The sequence below is a fragment of the Musca autumnalis genome, unplaced genomic scaffold, assembly GCF_047663935.1.
Source record: "Musca autumnalis isolate F117 unplaced genomic scaffold, ASM4766393v1 scaffold_4, whole genome shotgun sequence".
NCBI classification, from domain to species: Eukaryota; Metazoa; Arthropoda; class Insecta; order Diptera; family Muscidae; genus Musca; species Musca autumnalis.
The window spans coordinates 88,547,642-88,572,925 of NW_027411977.1; the positions used below are offsets into that span (position 1 = coordinate 88,547,642).

The window sequence follows — 25,284 nt, forward strand, 5'->3', positions numbered from 1 at the left end:
AAAGTTGTCGGTATAGGTCCAAGCAGGCATGTAGCCCCCATAGAACAGAACCTGCCGATTTTCAGTATTTTTAAGGTTGTGGCCATAGAAACCCACCGAAATGGCTGAAATTTGGTATTTAGCCTTTGTTGGAGGTAAAATAGCTCCCATAGAACGGTACCTCCTGATTTTCGTAATTCTGAAGTTTGTGACGTCAATATCCCACTGAAAGATTACAATTTTTATTTAGTCTTCCATGTGGTTATAAAGTATCCCAGAAGAGACTTATCGATATAGGTCCCCCATAGAAGCGTACCTCTTTATTTTCGGCATTTTCAAGGTTTTACCGAAATATCGGAAATTTGGTATTTAGCCTTCTTTGATTCTACAAACTTTTCGCCAGAAATTTGTAGGTATAGATCGACGTTTTGATGCATTCTTCATAAATGAAAGGAAACTAATTGTTCAATTACAATACAACTCGTGGTGGAGGGTATAACAAGTTCGGCCAGGCCGAACCACTGGTGTCCACACGAGTACATGCGTGTTCAGTTTTTAATATTTTGACCACAAACATGCTCACAGTGACTACGACAGGTTGTCAATTCTCGAAAGCGTTGAGCACATCTCGTTGTCAAATTTACAACGGCGCACAGTGATTCAGTGAAACTCTGTAACTTTGGAATGGATAAAGATATTTTCATATATTTTTTGTTCGAAAGATAACACATTCAGTTTTCCAATACACTAAAAGCAATGAAATTAGGTCTAGTTGCTTCAGCGGACTTCACGATCAAAGTTAAAATGTTGTGTTTTTTATATTTTGCATCAAAAGGTGAATGCTTTTAATATGTTCCAATCTATTAAAAAAGGTCAAGCGCCAATAAACAAACCATAAAAATACAAAAAAATTGATTTTTTTAATAAAAAATACTTTAATTTTTTTCAAAAATGAAGAAAATATACTCCTTGGTTTTTCATAAAACCTTTTCAATATTAAACGGACGGAACCTGACGTGGGCTAAAAGAGGGTGCTCTCAGACATCATTCTTCGATATGAGAACTTTGTTCCATGCTGTTCCCTTAAAGTTATAGTCCATTAAATTTTGAATTTCACCAAATTTTAGTTACCTCCGAGAAATAGCTATTTATTTCTATTAGCTATTTATTTCTTCAGGAATGTGCAAAAATTGGGTATTTTCCAAAATTGGGAAACATTTTAGTCGTTAGGAGCACATCACGCCCACACCTTCCAATATTTTGACCTAATTTCTTGGTTTCCTTAGTTTCAATTTTCGAATCCCATATGGAAATTGACAATCGGTGACGACAAAAATTGGGGTTTTGGCCAGGAAAACCGATTTCTGAACCACAGTGCGGAGTGCTAAATTCGACCCAATATAGTTTCAGTTTGACCACGTTAGTGTAATTTTTTCTTTGGGTGTATCCGTTGATGGTGAATACCGCCGTCGGTTTCCATGAGCTGTATCAGCAGATCGATATCGATAGGATGGATTAAGATGCCCCCCGCCAGAAAAGCATATGAATGAATACGAGCCACTTGACGGTATACCCTCCAAGGGAAGGCCAAAACTTCGATGGAAAGACCAAATCGAAGATTACATCACAAAACACGGCATTCCAAACTGGAGAAGTAAATTTGAAGATAGGTACAATTGGAAATCTATGCTTAGTTCGGCTCAAGGCCTTGTCTGGTGTCAAGTATAAAAGACATGTATGTTAGGAAGTAGTCCTCTGTTTCAAACAGAAACTGTTCACGTATTACTTCGTTAAACATTCATTCCATTTCAGTTTTATTTATATGGAATAGAAACATTTTTCAGAAAGTTTTTTCTTATATTCAGCAACTGTTATTGCTAAGCATTCTTTGGATATAAATAAAAATAATTCTAAATCCTCTAAAACCAACCAAAATTATGACCTACCAAGGGCCTTTATCTATGAAATTTATGACGCATTGTTCGCCATCCATTTCTCACCTTTATAATAAACATTTTTGCAGTAATTTTGAGATAACAAAAATAATCCAACTTATGTCGTCTTTTAATTTTTTTCTTTTTTATTATATTTATCTTATTCTATAACGAATACATTTTAATGCATTTACATATATGTACGTATGTACATATATTCGGCCTATCAGCTTAATTTATAGTCTAGCATTAACTCTTGACTTTTCATAGATAAATGTTTACCATATATTTGCTAACATGTCCGTGATAATTATAACTTTTTTTTTTTTTTTGTCAAATGTGCATATGAGATTTTTTCCTTCTTTAAGCAATTACAAATTACACAATAATACTTTACAAAAATATACAAATAAAAAAATAAAACAATAAATGTAGAAACAACTTTGTTCAAGAAGAACATTGTACTTCATTCATTTTTGATGAACTGCTGTCACATTTTTCTTCAACCTCACGCCGGAACACAAGTTTGTAGATATTGGCAGCAATAAAAGCAGCAGCTAAAGGTCCCACCCAATATACCCAGTGATTACGAAAATCATTGTGCCATAAAGCCGGGGCCAATGAACGGGCAGGATTCATACTTGCTCCAGTCATGGAGCCCTGAAAAATGAAAAAAAAATGTGTGAAGTAAATGAACAATTAAAGTATTTATCTTACAGCCAGTTTCTGTATGTCGAAAGAAGAATGTGTGCGAATGAAACACGCCCGAACTTTAGTTTTCGAAATAATTTTACCTTTCCTTTTGCTTCAAACCAAAAAACAAATTTGAAAAACACACAAGAGTTTGGACGTGTTTCTTTCGCACACATTCTTCTTTCGACATAGAGAAACAAGCTGTTAAAGTGTGTAAATGTGTTTAAATACCAACCAATTAACCCCCCAATTGGCCCAGATCTGATTAAAGACATTTTGCCACTTTTATATCGCTCTAACCATAGTTTGGGCACAAGTGCTGATTTTTCATTCTAAAACCCATGCATAGTTAAGGGATTAATACAAATTCGAATTGTACAAAACAATACTGATCCTAAAAGTATGCTTTATATATGAAATATTTAATATATTGATAATAATAAATACACAGGCATATGGGGGAAATGATTAAAAACGAGTTTTCCATTTAAAAAAAATTCAAAAATTTTTTGGTGCTACATCAATGATTTTAGGTACACAGATAAAGAAAAAAATCGTCATTCCAAGTATGTTTTTGTAACTAACCTTGACCGTTGCGCGCAAAAGATGTGACCGTTTTAATTTTAATATTTAGAAAAAAATCTAAAAAAATCGCGGCTTGATATAATAAGCTGTTATAAGTCATTGCCATTAACTGAATTTGTACCCTCCTGAAATGTCTCAACGGATTCGCTAAAAATCAAATTTAATACAAAATTGTACGTATTTGCAAATATATTTTTGAAATAATAGAGCTTATGCTTACAAAAAATATGTAAAAAATTACAAAAGCATCCAGACATTGTGAGAAATAAAATGAAGCCTATGGCGTGAAGGTCGGAGCTATAATATTCATGTCATTTGCAGAAATGCGAAGAAAATGTGGAAAAAATAAAGATTTTACTATTCTATTTTTGTTTTGTTTTTACAGTGTTTTTACAGTGTTTTATTACAGTGTTTTATTTAACTTGCCTTGGTGTGTGTTTAGTTCAAATCTGGTAACTCATTTTTAACACGGTTGCAGTTGAATAATCGAACTAAAACTTTGCACACTTCTCAGATTTGGATGACAATACACGAATATGAAATCAAAACCAATATTGGTCCATTTTTACAATGTTTTACAGTGTTTTATCTAATTTGCTTTTCAAATCTGGTAACTCATTTTCCACATAGCTGCAGTTTACCAATCGAACTTAAAATTTGCATACTTTTTAGATTTGGATGACAATACATGAATATGAAATCAAAACTAATATTGGTCCATTCTTACAGTGTTTTTACGGTGTCTAACTTGACCCCCTTTTAAAATCTGGGAACTGATTTTTAGCACGGTTGCAGTTGACCAATCAAACTAACACTTTGCACATTTTTCAGATTTAGATGACAATATATGAATATGAAACCAAAACCAATATGGGGTCCATTTTTTCCTATAGCCTCCATTTAACGGTACCACCCGACTTCTGGTATTTTGAGGATTTTGTCTTCATTTTAGCCCGAATTTGCTGTAACTTGGCATTTGGAGTTCTCAATAGTCCAGGAACTTCCCCACTAAAAATTGTGGATGTAGGTCAAGGTTTAATATAGCATCCATATAACTGTACCACCCAATTTCAAGCATTTTAATCTACATTTTCTGCTCAAATGGACTGTAATTCGGCATTTGGGGATATCAGTGGTCAAAAAATGTATTTACTAAAAAGTTAAAAATAAAAAAAATTAAAAAAAAAAAAGTTTCAGTGTTTTATTTAGAAATGCACTTAAAACTAAAAACTTTCTTATGATAGAATCTCTCAAATAAAACGCTTGCCGTTTAATTTTGCCACCATTCATGATTTAAATGCAAGCGTTTTATTTGAGAGATTCTATCATGAGAAAGAATATATATATTGAGGCTAAGCGACAAATTATTTTTTAGTTTTAAGTGCATTTCTAAATAAAACACTGAAACTTAATTTTTTTTAATTATTTTTTATTTATGATTTTAAAAGAAAATTTGAAGAAAAAATTGTTGGAGTTCTTTCTCATTTTCGTCAAAATTTCGTGCAATAATGAAGATATTCCGCTGCCACCAAATTTTGCTTCTAGTTTCCCTATTGGCGTTTTGATCATTATATTAAATCACAATGTGGCATAAAATTAAAATAAAAAAATTATAGTAAATATTACGACACCTAAAACGCATACAAGCTGCGTAATAGTGGAAATGACATGATGCGCATCCGATTTTCCGAAACAGCGAATCAATCCCATTTATTTGATATACACTTTGTGAAATTCTATTTGGCGACCGGGATGTAGGATATGTTGCATATTAGGGTGCAAAAACAGTAAAATGGCCATGATTTTCTTGAAGTACATTTACATTTTATGTGCATCCGATTTCAATGATTACCATTAAATAATACATCATTCTATGCCGTTTCAGTACGATCCATGAAGAACCGTGGATGTAGCATGGCACTCAATTTTTAGGAAAAATCTATTACAGTGGCGTACAGCTAATTAGGGACAATAAATTTATTATAATAGATTACGTATATCGGCGTTTTTAAAGTTTACGTCGGAAAGTAATCAATATAGGCGGGACAAATTCCGCCTATTTTTAAATTTTTCGAAATATCCAAGTTTATATATCTTGAACTTCTTGCATTTCAGGTATATAGTGTCTTTGGCAACTTTACTTAGGAGGGTGTGGAAAATATTCTTGTTAAAAATTTTAACCCTCATGCGGTTCATCAAAGGGGTCTTTTTTCGAAATCGTATCAAATCCGAATAGTCTACAAAACTGTTCGCAATTGACATAAATAGCAGTATCATGAATGACCATAACGAACCCAGTTATGATATAGTCATTTATGTCACTTTCTAAGGTTAATTCCGTAAATGCCACCAAAGTAGGAGTGAGTCCCATCATTGTGCATTATGACACCTATATTATCACTGGACCATGCAATATAAGTAACCAATGGCTTATCTTAATTACGGAATTTAAGTTAAAAGTATTAAAAATACGCAATTTTGGCAGGTCCGATCTAGGTTTTTTTTATATTTTTCAAATATATATTCACCACAAATGTTTTTAAAGCTGTTTAAATTGAACGCACAACTTCTCCTGTATGAATTTATAACGAAAACCCATCAATAAGATATTTATATTTTTTAATCACAACGACAATCTGTATGAAAATTGGAAATTATGGCCCTAAAACCTATATATCAAAAACAAGTGCTGCTAAGAATGTTATATGTTATGGTTACAGATTTCTTTTATTCAGACACTCATAATGAAATTTCATTTGGAACATTTCTTTCTTTAACAATATTCCCAAAAAGTAAAGGATTTTGCTAGATTTTGATCCAGTATGGAATTATGTAAAATTAACAGTCCAAAATTAAAACATATAAGGAAAGATGAGGGAAGTCTCGCTTGTTCCGTATGGGATGTTGTGGAACAATGTAATAAGGAAAGAGTGTACATATGTTTATGGTTTATTTTGAAACTCATAGTGACATTTTGTGTAGAAATTTTCATCCTTTGACACTTTTCACCTATAACCAAGTTTTATATTACTTCCATGTATCAACTAGAAAAAGAAGGAAAAAATTTTCATAAAAAAAATTGGGAAATATTTTTATGTTTTTTCAGCAAAATTGAAACTGATATTTTTATGCTATAGAATGTAAATAGACATTTCATTTCTTTGGTGACCTATGGTGAAATTTGACGAAGAATATTTTTGTCTCTGACACCATCTCTCTAAAATTATGTTTTGTGGGACAATTTTGAATAAACTCAGATGAAGTCCGACTTTAACCCTAAAACGTGTTTTCATTTTCAGAGATTCCTGGCGATTAGACAAGAGTTACAGATTTGGTGTATTCTGAGACTTATAGTAAAATTTTATAGCGAACAATTTTGTGGAATATTCGGATTTGATACAATCACATTTTTTTTGAAAGATTTTCGAAAAAAGGACGAATAAGACCCCTTTGATGAACCGCAAGAGGGTTAAAATTTTTAACAAAAATATTTCCCACGCCCTCCTAACTAATTTTGCCAAAGACATTATATACCTGAAATGCAAGGATTCCAAGATATTGCGACGTAAACTTTATATGCCCATTGCTTGATCGTGATCATTTTAAAAGTATTTTTATATTATTTTAGAAGCAAATGTGAAATAATAACAGTATGTTTATATGTTTTTTAAAAATTTTTTGAAAAAAGTGGTTTTTGAGGCCACTTTTGAACACAGGGTTTTATCATATAACTGGGAGTAATGGGACACAAAACATTTGACATATAGTCCAAAAACACCTATTCGGCATCTAGTTAACGTTTTTTCGTAGTAGGATCCACATCGTGTATGTTTTCGTTATAAAACTACCCAATAATTAATCGGTCATAACGCAAATCATTGTAAAAACTAAGCGATAGGTGGCAACTTCTATGAACTAGACCCCAAAACTCAAAAATAGTAGCTCAAAATAATGGAATCACATAATATCCCAAGAGCTACAGATGTGTACTGAGTATATCACCAAAATAAACGGTACTTTGATAAACATAACATATCAAATTAGCAAGAATTTTGTGTGTCCTATATATAGGACGTTGGGCATATCTGGGTTAAAAACGCCGCATGCAGCATGAAATCAGTTGAATCCACTATAAACTAACTAAAACAAGCAGTTGTTGTACAAAAATTTGCATCTGTTAACAATAATAAGTAGAATGATACATCTAAAAATCGTTTTAATACGCGATATTTTCAAAAACATTTAAAGGGTATCATATCTGCCGATCTTGTTAACAGAAGCGAATGCGCCGCGGCTTTTCGGATTCATAACGCAAAAACTAATTTTACGCATGTTTTCACGGCAATTGAATGTCACTTGTAAATTATGAATCCATAAAACAGTTTTTTTTGAAGAAAGTACGCACAAAAATGTTGACTTTGAGCTCAGATTGCTGCTATTCTATGAAGACTAAACGATCGACTTATACATTAAAAAGCGAAAACGCGACTTCTACAATCACATAATAAGCTTTTAGAGAAATCTAGTTGCGCGTCCGGATTGGAGCAAAAATTCAAAACCCAAATGTTTTTATATCCTCCACCATAATATGGAGGGTATAAGTAAATTTGTCATTCCGTTTATAACAAATCGTTTATAACAAATCTGTCCGTCCTTCCATTAGTATAGAAGTTTCTCTTACTCATAGGATGTTTGGTATTGTAAATTGGCTATATCGGCACACGTCTTGATATAGACTCCACAGCAACGGAACCTCCGGATTTTCGCTATTTTGAAAGTTTTTGCTTCATTATCACACCGAAATGGCTGGAATTTTGTACATAGTCTTCGTTGGGGGTATAAAACTTTTCCCCATAATTTTGTATAGGACCACCCCTTCATATAGCCCCCATAGAACGGTACCTCCCGATTTGCTGTATTTTAAAGGCTGTGGCCCCAATATTCCTCCGAAGTGGCTGAAATTTGGTAATTAGTCTTAGTTGGTGGTATAAAAATTTCCACGAGAAATGTGTCGGTACAAGTCGACGCCCCCATAGAAGGTACCTCCCGATTTTCGGTGTTTTAAAGATTATAGCCGCAGTAATCCATCGAAATGGCTGAAATTTGGTATTTAGTCTTCGTTAGGGGTATGCAACTTTTCCCTCTTAATACGTCGGTATAGATCCACGCCTATATATAGCCCCTCATAGAACGGTACATCCCAGTTTTGCGTATTTTGAAGGTTGTTGCCTCAATATTCCACTGAAATGGCTGAAATTTGGTATTGGTAGAAGTTAACTTAGGACTAACACTAACTAACGGCGACCCGAACAACCGAACCCCTACAACACGAGAGCCGAGGGCCCGATCTTCCCTACGAACACCTAGTGGCTGAACATCTGCAACACGAATCCCCGAGTGGCCGAATACCGAATCACTGAGTGGCCGAACACATTCGAACTCTGAGTAGCCGAACATCTACAAAACGAATCACCTAGTGGCCGAACACCGAATCACCGAGTGGCCGAACACATACGAACCCCGAGTAGCCGAAAATCTACAACACGAATCACCGAGTGGCCGATCACACACGAACCCCGAGTAGCCTAACATCTACAACACGAATCACCGAGTGACCGAACCCCGAATCACCGAGTTCCCGATTATCATCAAATCGCCTACTACCGAACAGCGAATCACCGAGTACCCGATCACCATCAAATCAATAATCTTTCGTCAATTACTGAACACCGAGTTATCCAGCTCCAGGGCATCTGCGAATCGCCGCATCCGAACCTAATACCGGGTCGTTAAACCCTACACTCCACCAGCCACATACCTCGCACGAAGCTTCCAATCGCAAATACTGAATCCAAGTTGCGGATCCCCAGTCAATTACGCGATCTAGCAGTTGCTATTCAAACCCTTCTTATCGTATTTAAACATCAGTGGACTACAAATTAGTTTTACATCAATAAATATCCGATTTAACCCCCAGGAAAGGGAGAATACTCGTGTTATTATTCCGTACGGACACGACTAAGTCTACCCCAGCCTACGACAAAACCACGTTACAATATTTGTAGGTATAGTCCACGCCTTCATATAGCTCCCATAGAACGGTACCTCCTGATTTTCGGTATTTTGAAGGTTGTGTCCTCGATATTTCTCCGAAATGGCTGAAATTTGGCATTTAGTCTTCGTTGGTGGTAAAAAAATTTCCCCCAGAAATGTGTCGGTACAGGTCCACGCCCCAAAAAACGGTACATCCTAGTTTTCGGTATTTTAAAGATTGTTGCCGCAATATTCCACCGAAATGGCTCAAATTTGGTATTTAGTCTTTTGTTGGAGTGCAAAACTTTCCACCTGAAATTTGTAGGTATACATAGGTCCACTCCTTTATATTGACCCCGTATAAGTGTACCTCCCGATTTTCGGTATTTTGAAGTTTGTAGCTTCAATATTCCACCTAAATGGCAGAAATTTGATATTTAGTCTTCAGTCTATATTTTTTGGTATTGTCCACGATGCATATCAATTTTCGGTATTTTGAAGGTTGTTGCCTCAATATTCCACCGAAATGGCTGAAATTTGATTTTTAGTGCTCGTTGGTGGTATAAAACTTTCCCCCAAATTTATCCGTACACCCTTCATATAGGCCCCAATGAACGTTACCTCCAAAATTTCGTTATTTTGAGAGTTAGCCACACTGTTTTACCGAAATTTCTCGAATTCATAAACGAAAGAAAACTAATGTGAACTTTGACCGCCATTTATTTAAAAAGCGTTCCAGCGGTTATTTCTTGTTTTTGGATTTTTCTCATCTATGAACATTGTAGTTTCAGAATCCACAAAAACTTCCCAATATAAGCGGCTTTCATTTAACGTTAGTTAAGACGCACCGTGTTTGTGGTATAAATGCTAGTTTCGAAGATTAGCCTTCGTCCATCCACTTAAAAACATTCTAATATGGCTGATCATTCTAGAATGCCCAACCACCCGTAAAACGTAGCGGTGGATTCCTAATTTTTCAATGTACCTCTAGGTCATAACAGCTCAACTCGAAAGAGAATTAATTCAAATGTCACTATAAAATTACCTTCCCCTTAACAAGGAAAAAACAAAATAACGTGTTTGCTTCAACACATTTTTGCCTATTTTTAAACCTTAAAGTGACCACAGTTTCCGCGCAAATAATTATTTTAAAAAATCCCTTGGTGAATCGTGCTAAAACAGTTCATTTTATCGAAATGCGTTTCGAGTAAGTTAAAAACAACAGTTCTCGTGTTTTAATAATACCCCAAACATGCGCTTCAACATTTGGCTCATATACTCAAAAAGTTACACATCTCAAAAAACCCAGTTTCGAGAAAAACACGTTCTAAGTTGGAGATTGAAAATTGACTTCCTAACTAAAAAAAGATTACAACAAAAAAAAAATATCTACTTGGACAATATTTTGCAAACAACTAGCCAGATATCAGTGCTAAATTTCTGTGCAAGATCAAACAAGATTTGAAGTGTTTTAGTAATTCATAAACTCAAAAACCAAACCCGTAGTAAATGAGCTGTAATTCGTTGTGTTTAAGTAATATGAGCATGAAAAATTGACACAAGATAAAGTAGAAGTCGCAATCTTTGAGTAAATGAGCGATATGTTAAAGTCCTACGCAATTGCCCATAAACGAGTATGGAGTGTGTATTGAGTCCATACTGTGGACACAAGATTATTAATCGACATGTAGCAAATTATTAATAACATTCTCCAATTAATAAATATATATGTCACCATTGAAAACCCCAAATATGTACATATATACTTACCGCTGTTATCGACAGACAGGCAACTGCCAAACCAAACCGTATAGCTACCGAATCCTGATGACTTTTATTACGAGGATCCCATGTACCACAGCAAACAAAAACCAATGCAATGGTTATACAAAACTCAATACCCAATGCCTGCCAATTGTCTATATCCGAATGAACTGATGTCATGCATAGGCCCGTATCACTGCCGGGTACTAGAATTACGTTGGCTGGCAAAAATAATTTCAACAGACCATAACCACAGTAAGCACCTAAAATTTGTGCCAACACATAAACTGCAACCATAGGTAGGGATAATAATTCATAAATGTAGGCAGCCACCGTAACGGAAGGATTCAAATGTGCTCCCGAACAACAACCAAAACACTGGATAATTATAAGGACAACTAAACCAAAGTTTAGAGATTTCGTCAAATTATTACTGGGGAATATGTCCGACTCAACACAACCCATGCATCCTAAGAACATTAGCATGGCGGTTCCAATAAATTCACTCAGAAAACAACATACATTATCCACCATTTGTCTTCTTTCTTTGGAGCTGTAAATAATAGGAGAGAGTAACAAAAATGTCTATTAGTTTTTATTTAATACCGGATAGAATCGAATTAGCTACAAAGTGTTTGCTTTTTGTTTTTAACAAACGAAACTTCAGTTTTTGATTTTAAACAATTTTTTTCAGTTGGGTGTGATATTAAATTACATATTTCAATTACACATAATTAACATAAAGTTTTGACATGTATTCGGCGTACTATTTAAACGACTGTAGATACGGAAAATTCACTATTGGCCAGATTTAAGCTTACATCAAAAACTGGATAAATCTCATGAGATATCATCCCAAAGTTCATACTTATTCACCATTGAAAAATAACATTAACTGATACGTAATTCCCAGTTAAAAAATTACGATTCCCGTCGAGTAGTTCTGTAACAGCAAGGTCCCAGCAAAATGTTCGAAGAATGGGTGCAAGTGAAATGGAATGTAATTTTTTTAGCATCTTCACTCATTCTTTTTACAAGAGCGTGACCCCCAAAAGATGCAATTCATTTTCAGATCCTAAGTATGTCATCTTCGCTAACTCGGTAGAATGACATCTTCAACAATCCTTTGTCATGTCATCTTAATCGATTCCCTAGAATGGCATTTTCACTAATCTTTGGCATGTCATTTTCACCAACCCTTTGGCATGAAATTTTCACGTTTTTTTCGGAAAATGGAAAATGCTGTATTAAAATATGATTTTCATTATTTTTTTATTAATTCAAAGCAATTTATGAAATAGCTATAATTATTATCAAAAAGTTTACATCCATAATTGCAGTTTGTTGTTGATATACATATGTAACATTAGTTTATATGTATGTTCATTTTCCTGTGATCTGAATTCTACTACCATCGACCATGACATTCAACTCTATTGTTCTCAACTCTGCCACCCAGTCTGATATTTGTATATTCCTCGCGTGGAAAAAGGTGGTTAGATCAGACAAAAAGGAGTTCAGCCTTTCACAAATGCCATCAGGGAAGATCGTACAATCATCCGCATACGTTACGATCACAACGCCGTCTGCAGCTGTTGGAATTCTGGAGAGGTATACATTAGACAGTTCCGGCAATATCACCCCACCTTGGGCAACTCCCTGTTTCACTGCTGGTCTTGGACTTCTTGATCATAAATTCTACGTACGACTGGCGTCCACACATATAATTTATTATCCAACCTTTCAAACTTGGCCGGAGCGTAGTCTGCTCGATGACCACAAACAGCGAGGAGTGCTTGACAGTATCAAAGGGGTTTAATAAATCAAGCGCCACTATCACTGTTCTATCGCACGGTTTACTCTGATTGAGTCCTCGACTAATATGTGTGGAGATGGAGTGCAGCCCTGTTGTCATGCTGATCCCATGTTATTGATCGGCCACTGGACAGTTAATTCTTATGGTGGAGAGGACTAAATCCCCAAAGGTCTTTGCAACGGGCGATAAAAGCGAAATCGGTCTGTACAATTCACATTTGCTGGCATTCTCGCCAGGCTTCTGTAGCTGGTCTATTTTCCAGACTTCGGGAACGATGTGGGTGACTAGCGACAGATTGAGAACTTTAGTGAGATACTTGACTTGACATCCAGCCGTCCAACGCAGTTTAAGCACCGCCGCTGCTCGCAACAGAGTTTACTTCCCCCTCAAATGATTTTGATTAATCTTACAAAAAGTATTTTACTTCCCATCAGCCATTTCGACATGGACTCCAACTGCAAATGACTATTTCGTGAATTTTATTTTACAATATTTTAGAAATGTATGTTCCAATTTACATTAGGCGAGTTTTCTTGCGGCATTTGTCAGTTTGAGGGAAAGAGAGGTGAGGTATATGGTAACCCTTTGCCTCTCAACACACTCTCTCACCCACAAACTGACAATTGCCGCAAGTAAACTCGTCTAATGTAAATTGGGACTATATTCATATTTACATTAGGCAATTTTCCTTGCGACAATTGTCAGTTTGATAGTGAGCGAGGTGAGGAATATGGTAACCCTTTGCCTCTCAACACCTTCTCTCACTATACTCTTTTGTTTTGTAGGGATCTACAAACCGACTTGTTTTTAAGATTCTGCAGAGCAGGGTTCTCTAGACCAGGCAAGGAAACGTTTACAATACCAATGAGTGCAGTCCGACTCAATTTTAACTCAATGATTGCGACTTCCTAGCATAAACGTATTCAGATAAATAAAAGAAAATATACATGTGTATAAATAGGAACACAAAATTCATCTCTATTGGATCGATTGAATGTGTTTAAATGCAGATGAACAGATCGGATCTTTCACGACTTCATTTGAACCAATGCACTGTGGTTTAGCTTGTATGGGAGAGAGCGACAAAAACATTTCTAATCAAGATATCGATCTGAAAATTTTACCGTAAACTCGTAGTGACTAGATGATAATTTTCTCCAAAAATCTTCAGGATTAGTCCACTTTTAGGTATAGATCCCCCATAACGGTACTTCCAGTTCTTTATTAATTTCAAGATTTTGTCTATATTTTCAAAATGAATTCGCTATAATTTGGCATTTTGTGTTCTTTGGTGGTATTAAATATCTTGCGTAGATCCATGGTCGATAGAGGTCCATGTTTTGGTATATCCCAAATATAGACGTATTTTCCGTTTTTTATAATTTCACGATTATGGCCGTATTTTCCAACTGAATGTGCTGCAATTTGACATATCGCGTGTTTAATTTATATCAAACATTCCTGCCAAAATTCATCATGATAACTCCCGATATTTGGCATATTTAAGTATTTGGCCTAAATTTTCTACAAAAACGTATCTAAAAATCAAGACATTTCATGCATTTTATTCTTGACAAGGATTAACTGGTAACAAGTATCAACAATATGAAGCACAGAATATTCTCACTAGGTGGGATAACATATCGACCAAGGGCCTACCAGATTATATTAGATGTAAACAATGTACTATAGGTCTCAAACAGGGAATATCTGGAAATTGAGATGTTTTATGAGATTTTTAGTTCGCGAGGATGGGTTGGCGTCTATTACAATATATATTAGCTACAGGATATCTCGATTTGGAGAGTTCCCAGATCGACTAAAAATGTACCAGGATATATAAACAGTAAACAAAACCACATAGGTGGTACTGATTGACAATTTAACCATTCTACGTTTTTTAGTTTTCCGTGTGGAGCTTAAATCGTTTTTACTTTCAACGGCAGATAATTCTTGAAGTGGCATGTATGTTTCAAAAATAATGGTGTCTTTTATAGCAAGTCACTTTGCATGATGTTTATCAATTTTGTTGTTTTCTTGTTCTGTATCCACATTTTTGAAATTCCTATGCAGGGATAGTGTATACGATTTGACAACTTAGAATACCGTCCGTCCCATGCTGGAATTGAATTTGTACACCATATTTCAAAAACATACTAATATGAAAACACACATTCATACTGTAATCATAAAAACATAATTTTTTTTATAAAATAAGATCGAAACAAAATGCAAAACAACAACACCGATTGCTTGAAAACACCCAAAAACCCTATACTTAACATTCACAAAACTCCGAGTATACTCAGTATAATGAAAACTGAATACCGCTCGGAAACTTTCGGCAGACGACATAATTTTTTTCTAATTCTGGACACTTCTTCGAACATTTAAATAAAAATAACGTGAGGATCCGCGAGGATCCAAGGTACTAAAGGCCTCGACACATAAGTCGCTCGGCTTTCTTACTTAATTCATTTCTGGTAAAGGTATAAAGAAATGTCAGAACCACATTTCAATTAGGTCGAACTTGGTCTTTGTTCTTTTACCGGAAATGAATTAAGTAAGAAAGCCGAGCGGCTTATGTGTCGAGGCCTTAAAAGTCTAATTCTTTTCACAATATTAAATAAAAACCAGTAAGGAAAGGATCAAAGTCGGGCGGGGCCGACTATATGATACCCTACACCACTGTGAATATGTAAAATATAAATCGGAGCTATATCCAGATCTAAACCGATTTTTATATAATTTGGCACATTTATTTCCAGACCGAATTCAGTCACACATTCCAAATATCATTGAAATCCGACTTATATAGCGTGTTTGGAGCAGCAAATACGCGAAATCGGCCGAAAATATATATGTGAGCTATGTCCAAATCTGAACCGATTTCTATATAATTTGGCACACTTATTTCTATACCAAATTCAGTCAAACATTCCAAATTTCATTAAAATCGGACGTATATAGCGTGATTGGTACATCGCATACGTGAAATTGGGCGAACATATATATGGGAGCTATATCCAAATCTGAACTGATTTCGATATAATTTGGCACATTTATTTTTAGACTAAATTCAGTCACACATTCCAAATTTCATCGAAATCGGACATATATAGCGTGTGTGTTACAGAAAATACGTGAAATCGGCCGAAAATATATATGGGGGCTATACCAAAACTTGGACCGATATAGCCCATCTTCGAACTTGATCTTCCGACGGCTAAAAAAATGGTATTCCCCAATTTTCAGCGAAATCGGTCAACAAATGCGACCTGTATGTTGCGAACGGACGGACGGACGGACATGCATAAATCGACTCAGAAAGTGATTCTATGTATATCCCTAGAAGGAACTATGGGTCTATCTCGCTTCCTTTTGTATGTTACATACAAATGCACTAACACATAATACCCCTTACCACATAGTGGTGTAGGGTATAAACACACATAAAAACACATTTCAAAAAAAAAAAAAAAATATATATTACAAAATAAAGATACTACTTTATGATGTTACCAATTAAAAACAATAACAATACCATTAACATTAACTTCCATTTCTTACAATAGTAATTTTACACATTACCGTTAGAAGTTGTAAAAAGAAAGTCGGAATACTAAAATTTGATGTGTCTAAGATAGATTTGAATAGTTACAATCATAATTTGTAGACATCGATTTTTGTATTTTTGTCGCGGGCTGGGACCACAGTGCAATGCAAAAGTTCCAGTGAAATCATGGCAACTTATGGAACCAATTCCATAATTTTTTGCTGGGGTATTAGACAAGAAGAAATTTTATTGTGCGTTTTTTTTCTTAAAAAATTCTGCTGAAAACGTTTTAGAAGAAAGGTGAAAGTAACAAGGAAGAAAGTATCAATCAGCTGTGCTGACGAAGACCTCTGAAAAAATAAGCAAACAAAAAATAATAATATAAAATATGTTGATTTTGTATCAACAGTTTCTTTCAAAATACATGGAATCTGTAGGTACGGTAGGTCTCTACCAAATCTCTGATATACATATATGTATCTCAGGACGTATGAACTCACTCCGGAAAAAAATTTACTTCTGTAAAGGGAGCCGCAAGGACAACCTGCTGAAAAAATTCAAAAAGATCCGAGAGGAACTCTTAAACTTCACTTCTTCCGAATTTTGTGGGGAGGTACACGAAGGACGGGACCGATATAGTCCAAATTTCAACCTGATACATGACTGGATTAAATAATATGATGCGGACCAATCAGAAACTCCCTGCTTTGCCATTTGTCATTTTACTTAGTGCCGTCAGGGTTTCTGGTAGATTTTATGCCTTTGTCTTACGAAGTATTGACTTGCGCCAGAAAAAATTGTAATTGTAAAGGGGACGCAAGGACAACCTACCAACGATCCGAGAGGAGCTCTTAAACTTCACATTTTCCGAATTTTGTGGGGGAGATAACCGAAGAGTAGACCGATATACTACTTTTGTCCTAAAGGCTGAGGGTATAAATGAACAAAAAACGTAATACGACGAAAACAAAATAGTTGGAATAAAGACGAAAAATTTATAAAATTCAAAAAAAAATGTCTAGCACCAAATCTAAATATGCCTGATGAGCTGATTTAAGCCACAAGCGAAACGATCGTAGCATATTGGTTGGATGTTTTTCAATACAAAACTCCGTAGGTCATGATAGCTCAATTAATTCAATTAAATAAAACTCTCACAAATAAATGACTTTCGTCCTAATAAGACAACAATTAAATAAAAAAATTTAATTTAAATTTATAAACCCAGCAAAATGTTCGATGCTAAAGATGCCATTCAATCATGGGTGCAAGTGATCTGGCTTATCATCTTTTTAGCATCTTCATCGATGACTTTTATATGAGCGTGGACCCCAAAAGATGCTATTCATTTTAGGATCCAAAGCATGTCATTTACAGCAATGCTTTGACATGTCATTTTCGCCAATGCTTTGGAATGTCTTTTCCACCAATGCTTTGGCATGTCATTTTCACCAACCCTTTGCAATGACATTATCATTACGATGAGAGTTTTAACAACGTTGGTCGTGATTTCGAGTCCCCAACAACATCAAACCTATTGTAAATAATTAATCTTATATATTTAGAAAAATGTGTATAAATAAAAACAAAAAATTCATCTCTATTGGATCGATGGAATGGATTCAAATGTTGATGAAAATATCGGATGTTTCACGACTTCTTTTGCATGGGTTCAAATGCTAATGAAAAGATCAGATCTTTCACGACTTCCTTTGCATTGCACATTGGTCCCAAATGTGAATTCTTTGGCCAAAAGTCAATTTTTTGACATTCTTCTTTTGAGTTTTTTTCTTCGCAATATGCAAGTAAACACTCCAAAACAACAAAAACAAAGATTGTTTATTCCAAATTTGCATTTACCGTTAGACGAGAAGGAGTCAAAATAGAGATTTGTTTACTGTGTTATTAATCGAGTTATGTACGCAGTATTTTGTGATAATTTGTGGGTTATAAAATCGCAATAAGTAAAAATGTAAAGGTAAAACTTAAATATGGAGTAGAAAGACGAATGTAAATAGAATCATTTTTTTCAAAAAGAACAGAAGAAAAATTCGGTCTAAGAACAAAGTTATCAATATATTTCGGGAACACTCTCAAATTCTTACATTTTGTTTCAATGGTAAAATAGTTCTGGACCTAAATAATTTTGATCGCTAGTGGTCGATGTTAGGAAAAAATCAAAAATACTTTGATGTGTATACTTTAATAAAAAAATCATTTCAAGGTGCGATTCGTTGCGATAAATGATGCACAATTTTTTCAGGCTACATCAAATTCCGAAATATTTCATATTCGGCTGGTACAAATTTAATTCTAAGAAACACAATTTTAAACCGATTTTCCTGAAAACTTGGTATTTTTATTTTGAGAGTCCAGAGAATATTTCAACCAAAAATTGTCGACATAGGTCCAAATTGGGGTATAGCCACCATATAAGGGTACCCCTAATTTAAAATAAGTTGACAATTTTAGCCATATTTTTAAGCCGATTTAGCTGTAATTTTGCATTTTGATTTCTTAGAATATATGAACCCTTCGCACCAAAAACTATAAACATAGGTCGAAGTTTTAGTTTAGACCCCATACAATGGGGTCACCCTGTTTAATATATTTTAGCGTTTTTTTTGGAAATTCAGGGTGAAAATAATTCTGAATTAATATTTTGTGACAGTAATTATAAATAAAACTAAATAACAATACAAAAAGGACGTACAAGTAGTTTTGGCCAGAAAAATTGGATTTCAGACCAGTGTGCATTGGTTCAAATGCTAAGGAAAAGATCGGATCTTTCACGACTTCGTTTGAACCAATGCAAAAGATGTCATGAAATCAGGTCATCGCATGGAACCCCTTCCTTAAAATTTTGCTGGGAAATTTATAGTACACATTTCCTAAACCGTATCCCAACTTTACACACTAAACTAAATTTTATAAAATTTAGTCTCATTTAGTACTTTTAGTACAATTATAGTACGTATTTTCAAATCCTTATCTCAACCCCAGATACATTATTGGTATTGGTATCTAAATACCAAATTTCAGAATTGCTGCTCTATCCATTAGTGGTAGTGGTGACCCTAACAACACATTTCAGAATTCTAGCAATAGCCCAATACCAAATTTAGTACCATTTACTAATTTTATACGTTTATAGTACACATATTCATCTAAACATTCTACATACAACATACAGTTCTAAACCTTCACACAGTACAAATTTGTATTATGTTTAGTACTATTTAATTGAACTGTAATACCCAGTTTCAAATCCTTATGTCAACCCTAGACACCAACTTAAATATGACCTAAATACAAATGGTACCAAAATACCAAAAATTTTAGCTCTATCTGTTCATATAATATCAAATAGTGCAAAATGTAATATATATATACTAATTTGTAATATTGTAAATCTATCAATCTATTAATAAATAATAAAGGAGAAAACACAGTTGCTTTTATTTAGATAATTGACACAAAAATACAATTTACTTTTCCGAAAAATGTACACGTGTGACAACGGACTTACTTTTTCACATCCACCCAACCGAAAAGCTGCGTAATTTCTATTTATTTCAATAGATTTTAGGTTAGGAATTTTTAATCTGATAATATCGATAGAAAAAAACTATCTATCGATATTGAATTTTTAACAAATAGTCGATACTATCGATAGTGTCATTGATTTTTTGCCAGCTCTAGGTTATTGTCACTTATTGAGCACGTATAACGCAATTTCATGATATAATGCAATTACAAAACTTTTTTAAAATATTTTGTTTTCATCTGAAAGCTACTACTTTCAAAATTGTTCTTTTTTTTGTGAAAAATATTGCGTAGTGTTCTGACAAACGGCCGCATACGAAGCACTGTTTTTACTAAAGCAATTTACGTTGTCCACTGTATCTCGCAAACGAATAAATCAATAAGCATATGTTTAAGTGGTATCATTAAGAACCTAATAATCTTGTCTTTAAGCGAAACGGAATTAAAAATATCAATTTTTAAAACATTGTAAACGGTCAAAGTCATAATTTCAATTTTAACTAAAAACCCATAGTCTTTTCGCCATAAATCCGTCAAAATTTTTTTTTAGATAAGTCTCTTCCTTAAAAACAATTTTTTTTTTTGTGTGTATAATAATCCCGCAAAAGAAGATCGGATCATCCATTTTTTTTCGAGAAAAACGTGTTTAATACTTCGATATTACATACAAATCACAATGATTTTGTTCATTGTAACGTTCAATCTCAGACAATTTTTTAGTCCGATCTACTCGAAATTTTTTTCCAACATATTCTATTTTATTAGCCCATTAGCCATTTTAATTGGTTACCACAGAATTTTTTCCAGCATCTGCACCAATATGTCAGGTAGCATGGACTTGTCTACGAAAAACAATATATCGCCTAGACAGAACCACAACGAGAATCTTTGGTAAATATTTCAAATTATTTTCGAACATCGCTTAAATTGCACTTAAGCGAACTTTTTGAACTTTTGTGAGAGAGGTACCCGAAGACCATTTACGCTGCCCTTAAAACAAATTTAAATGGAAGGTGCTTACACCTGGGAAGTTTTTGCGGATTCTAAAACTACAATGTTCATAGATGAGAAAAATCAAAAACAAAAAAAATCGCCGGAGCGCTTTTTAAATAAATCGCGATTCAAGTTGACATTTTAAGGGTTTTTTTTAGATTTTAACGATTTTGCGTGAAAACCGCAACTCCTATCGGAATAAGACTAAAGAAAATGCTGTTGCTATGAAAATTCTCGACATGATTGACCTTTATGGTATTTTCGTAGATTTTACCGTTACTGAGATATAGAAGTTCAAATTAGGACAATGGATTTACTGTATCGCCTCCTTATATTACAATGTTATGCACAGTGCATCTTAACGAACTTTAAATGAAACCCGCTGTTTATAGATGAGAAAAATCCAAAAACAAGAAAAAGTCGCTGGATGGATTTTTTAATAAATCGCGATCAATGTTCACATTTTTAGGTTTTTTTAGGTTTTCTCGATTTTGCTCGGAAACCGCAAGTCCTATCGAAATGGGACTGAAGAAAATGTTGTAGCAGTGGAAATTCTCTACAAGATTGACTGATTTGACGAAAAAAAAATAACTTTTGTAGGGAAATTGGTTGATCCGTCCGAAAGTTAACGTGTACCCCAGCCAACCAAACAGACGAATGGGCAATGATAAATTCATACAAACATACTTCGGGTCCAAAACTATTATTATATTGATCGTATCAGTGAGTTTATACATGACGACACAAACAATTTTTTTTAGCTCCAAAATGCATATTTCATCGTTTGTGGATATTTTCTGGTCCCTTATAGCAATATCAAAATCCGATCCTATTTTCAAAAGTTTTTGTAGGATTCGTTTTTTAGCCACAACAATGAACTGTAGTGCGATTCTCTAACTCATTTTTTGAGTTAACGGCAAATGTCGATAAAATTAAAACGCAAAATTATGAATGAAAAGTTCAAATAAAAGTTTACAACACTGTTGCTATAGATATAACTTTACGACTACTTTTTCTTGGTCGCTAACTTACCTAAAATGATCGTTATTTACCGAATTTATAAGCATTTTAATTTTACCGATTTTTGTCGGTAACTCAAAAAATGTGTTAGAGAATCGCACTACTGGTATAGTTATTCATGGGGCCATAATTTCGGCCTTAATTTCGGGGGTAGGAGTTCCAATTTTTTTTTTTGTCTCGCCTTACACGGTGCGCCTTAACTAATTTTAAATGGAAGGTGCTTACACCTGGGAAGTTTTTGCAGATTCTGAAACTAGATGAGAAATATCAAGAAACAAAAAAAATCGCCGGAGGGATTTTCAAATAAATCGCGATTTAAGTTCACATTTTTAGGGGATCTTTAGGTTTTCACGATTTTGCTTGGAAACCGTGAGTCCTATGTAAATGCGTCTAAAGAAAATGTTGTAGCTGTGAAAATTCTTCACAATATTGACCATTATGATATTTTACCGTTTTTTATATATAGAAGTTCCTTATAAAACAATGTCATTACTCCAATTTCCCAAATTATACTTATATATCTTGAAAACGGCATAACCTAGGAAAAAATAAATCATTCAATATTGTAGAGAATTTTCACAGCTTCAACATTTTCTTTAGTCCCATTTTGATATGACTGCGGTTTCCAAGCAAAATCTTGAAGACTTAAGATAAAAATCTAAAAATTTGAATTGAACCTCAATATCTCAAAAATGGTAAAATCTACGAAAAAAACCTAAGAGTCAGTCTTGTAAAGAATTTTCACAGCTACAACATTTTCTTTAGACTCATTTCGATACGACTTGCGGTTTCCAAGCAAAATCGTGAATACCTAAAAAACAATAAAATTATGAATTTTGCTCGCGATTTAATTAAAAATCCCTCCGGCGATTTTTTCTGTTTTTTTATTTTTGTTATCTATGAACATTGCTGTTTCAGAATCCGCGAAATCTTCCCATGTGTAAGCGGTTTTCATCAAAAGTTAGTTAAGGCACACTGAGCATGATACTGTTTTATAAGGAGGCGATACAGTCTGTGCATTGTCTCAATTTGAACTTCTATATCTCAAAAACGGTAAAACCTACCAAAATATTATAAAGGTCAATCTTGTGGAGAATTTTCACAGCTACAACATCGTGAAAACTTAAAGAACCCCTAAAAATGTGAACTTAAATCGCGATTTATTTGAAAATCCCTCCGGCGATTTTTTTGTTTCTTGATACTTCTCATCTGTGAGCATTCTAGTTTCAGAATCTGCAAAAACATCCTAGGTGTAAGCACCTTCCATTTAAATTTGATTAAGGCACACCGTGCTTAGTGTATACCCTCGTTAGTCAAAAGGCTGAAAACATTCTCAAACTTCTGTTATTTTCGATTTTACATAAATTTTCTCTAGTACCGTCAAGTGTAGTACTCTATCGTATGTTTTACTTCTTAAATTTAATTTTGAATTTTATCCTTTTCGGCAAAAGTGTTTTAATTTTCTCTTAGCTGCAATTAATATAAATTTTGCTTTAGTTGTTTGTATTTTTGCACTTTTCCATTATTCACTCACATCACATTCAAAACATTGCATGTTTCACTATTGCATTATTGTATATTGCACTAAATTGGAAATTCCATTTCGTTTGATGGTTTAATTCTTTTAATTGCCATCCATTTGGCTGTATATTCTCACCTTTTAGCACAAATTGCAAACTTCATGTTTGAAGATTTTTATTGTATCTTTTGGATTGATCCTTTAATTTAAAAAACTATATATATTTTTTTTATATTTTTTAGACTTCGTTCGACACGAAACGTGCAGATTGAATGAATTGTTGTACCGACCGGCAGATGTGTTTAAATCAGACAAACGATACAAATGGTTATCTATCTATAAATTCAAGTGCGGCGAGTACTTGAATTCTGTATGAGTTTTCCGCTTCTCTCCGATGGACGTTTAACAGACGTGACTGCTGCTAAAGGTGTCTAGATTTGTTCGAAGACGTCAAACAAAAGAGAACGAACGAACATTGTAGCTTTTAGTGTATAAAGAGTTTAGTGGTTAGGCAATTATTTTTATTTCTCAATTGTTTTTGTTTTGCATTATGTATGTATGTAAATCAGCCATGCACGCGTCTTTACGAAAAAGTTAACTACAACTCTCTTTCCCATACAAAAACCCAAAATAGCATTCTCTTCTTGTGCATTGATGATGTAAATACATAAATTTATTTAAATCGAATTAAACAGTCATATTATTATTGTCTTTTCTTTAGTGTACAATCCATTAGATAGGTATTTATTTATTTTCTTATCAATCATTTTATAACACTTTTCAAAAAAGTTATCTACAAGTTTCACCGCTTGAATGGGAAAATAATAATTCTAACTGTTATATATTTTGTTATTGTTTTATGAGATCATTTTCCGCGCCCACGATTAAGCGAGAACTTTGGCAGTTTAATACCAACTAAAATGGTTTACCACGTATTTGGTAATGTTTACGATTTTTTGTTGACAAAAAAGAAAAACTTTTTTGTTTTTGTCATTCGCAGGGTTATATACTTGAGCAGAGCCATAAGCCTGACGTCTCTGCTGCTGCTGTGACAATTGTTGTTGTACGTTTTATTCCCACAACCGAAAAGCGATAGAGTAACAAGTGTTGGCGCCAGATTAGGGTATCACTCTTGCGAGAGTGGGCTGGCCCACAAGTCATTTAATGCAGACGTCATTAAGTTCACGACAAGCAAAGAAAAAATCATTGATGTATTGCCAAGTAATTTTTGCAGCATTGTTTATCATTACGTTTATAGCAACTAAAAAGATCATTGACCCATATAACATCCCTAACATCCCTCGTCACCCGTCGTTTTGGTCATTATATAGAGGGGGTTTCAACAGCAAGGGATTTTGGATTTCTTATTTTCCAATCATTTTATTATCTTTAGAATTTCAACCTTCAGTGAATGTTATTAAACACGCCATATTCTGTCATATTACCATCAAAATGAATAAATCACAATTATGTTTATCCATAAAGCTGGAGTGTGTAAAAAATTCAGTGTCACCAAACTATTTGCTAGCTTTATTTATTCCATATCTACACGGAGGAAACAAGGCCTCTCTAACATATGTTCCAAACATATTTTTTAGCAAACATATATGTATTTGCGTGTTATCAGTCCCAAACATAACATATGTTTGAATCCTGCAAACAAATTATATGTTTGGGTGCAAACAAATTATATGTATTGGTGCAAACCAATTATATGTTTGATGTAAACAAATTATATGTTTGGGTGCAAACAAATACAAAACCAAAAGCCACAAAAAACACATGCACCAGTGGGCGCTTACTGAGAGCAAGGGAGCGTAAATCTCAATGTAAAACACATTGAAAT

At 34.1% G+C, this 25,284-nt stretch overlaps 1 protein-coding gene across 1 annotated transcript; it reads right to left on the reverse strand.

Moving 5' to 3' along the window:
• Nucleotides 1-2,041: 2,041 nt before the first annotated feature.
• Nucleotides 2,042-24,377, reverse strand: LOC141401609 (aquaporin-like). The gene is made up of 3 exons (XM_073981938.1): nucleotides 23,577-24,377; nucleotides 10,995-11,541; nucleotides 2,042-2,573 (listed from the first exon to the last, which is right to left on the reverse strand). The coding sequence occupies exons 1-3, from the start codon at nucleotides 23,600-23,602 to the stop codon at nucleotides 2,361-2,363; spliced, it is 786 nt and encodes a 261-aa protein (XP_073838039.1). The 5' UTR covers nucleotides 23,603-24,377; the 3' UTR covers nucleotides 2,042-2,360.
• Nucleotides 24,378-25,284: the final 907 nt, after the last annotated feature.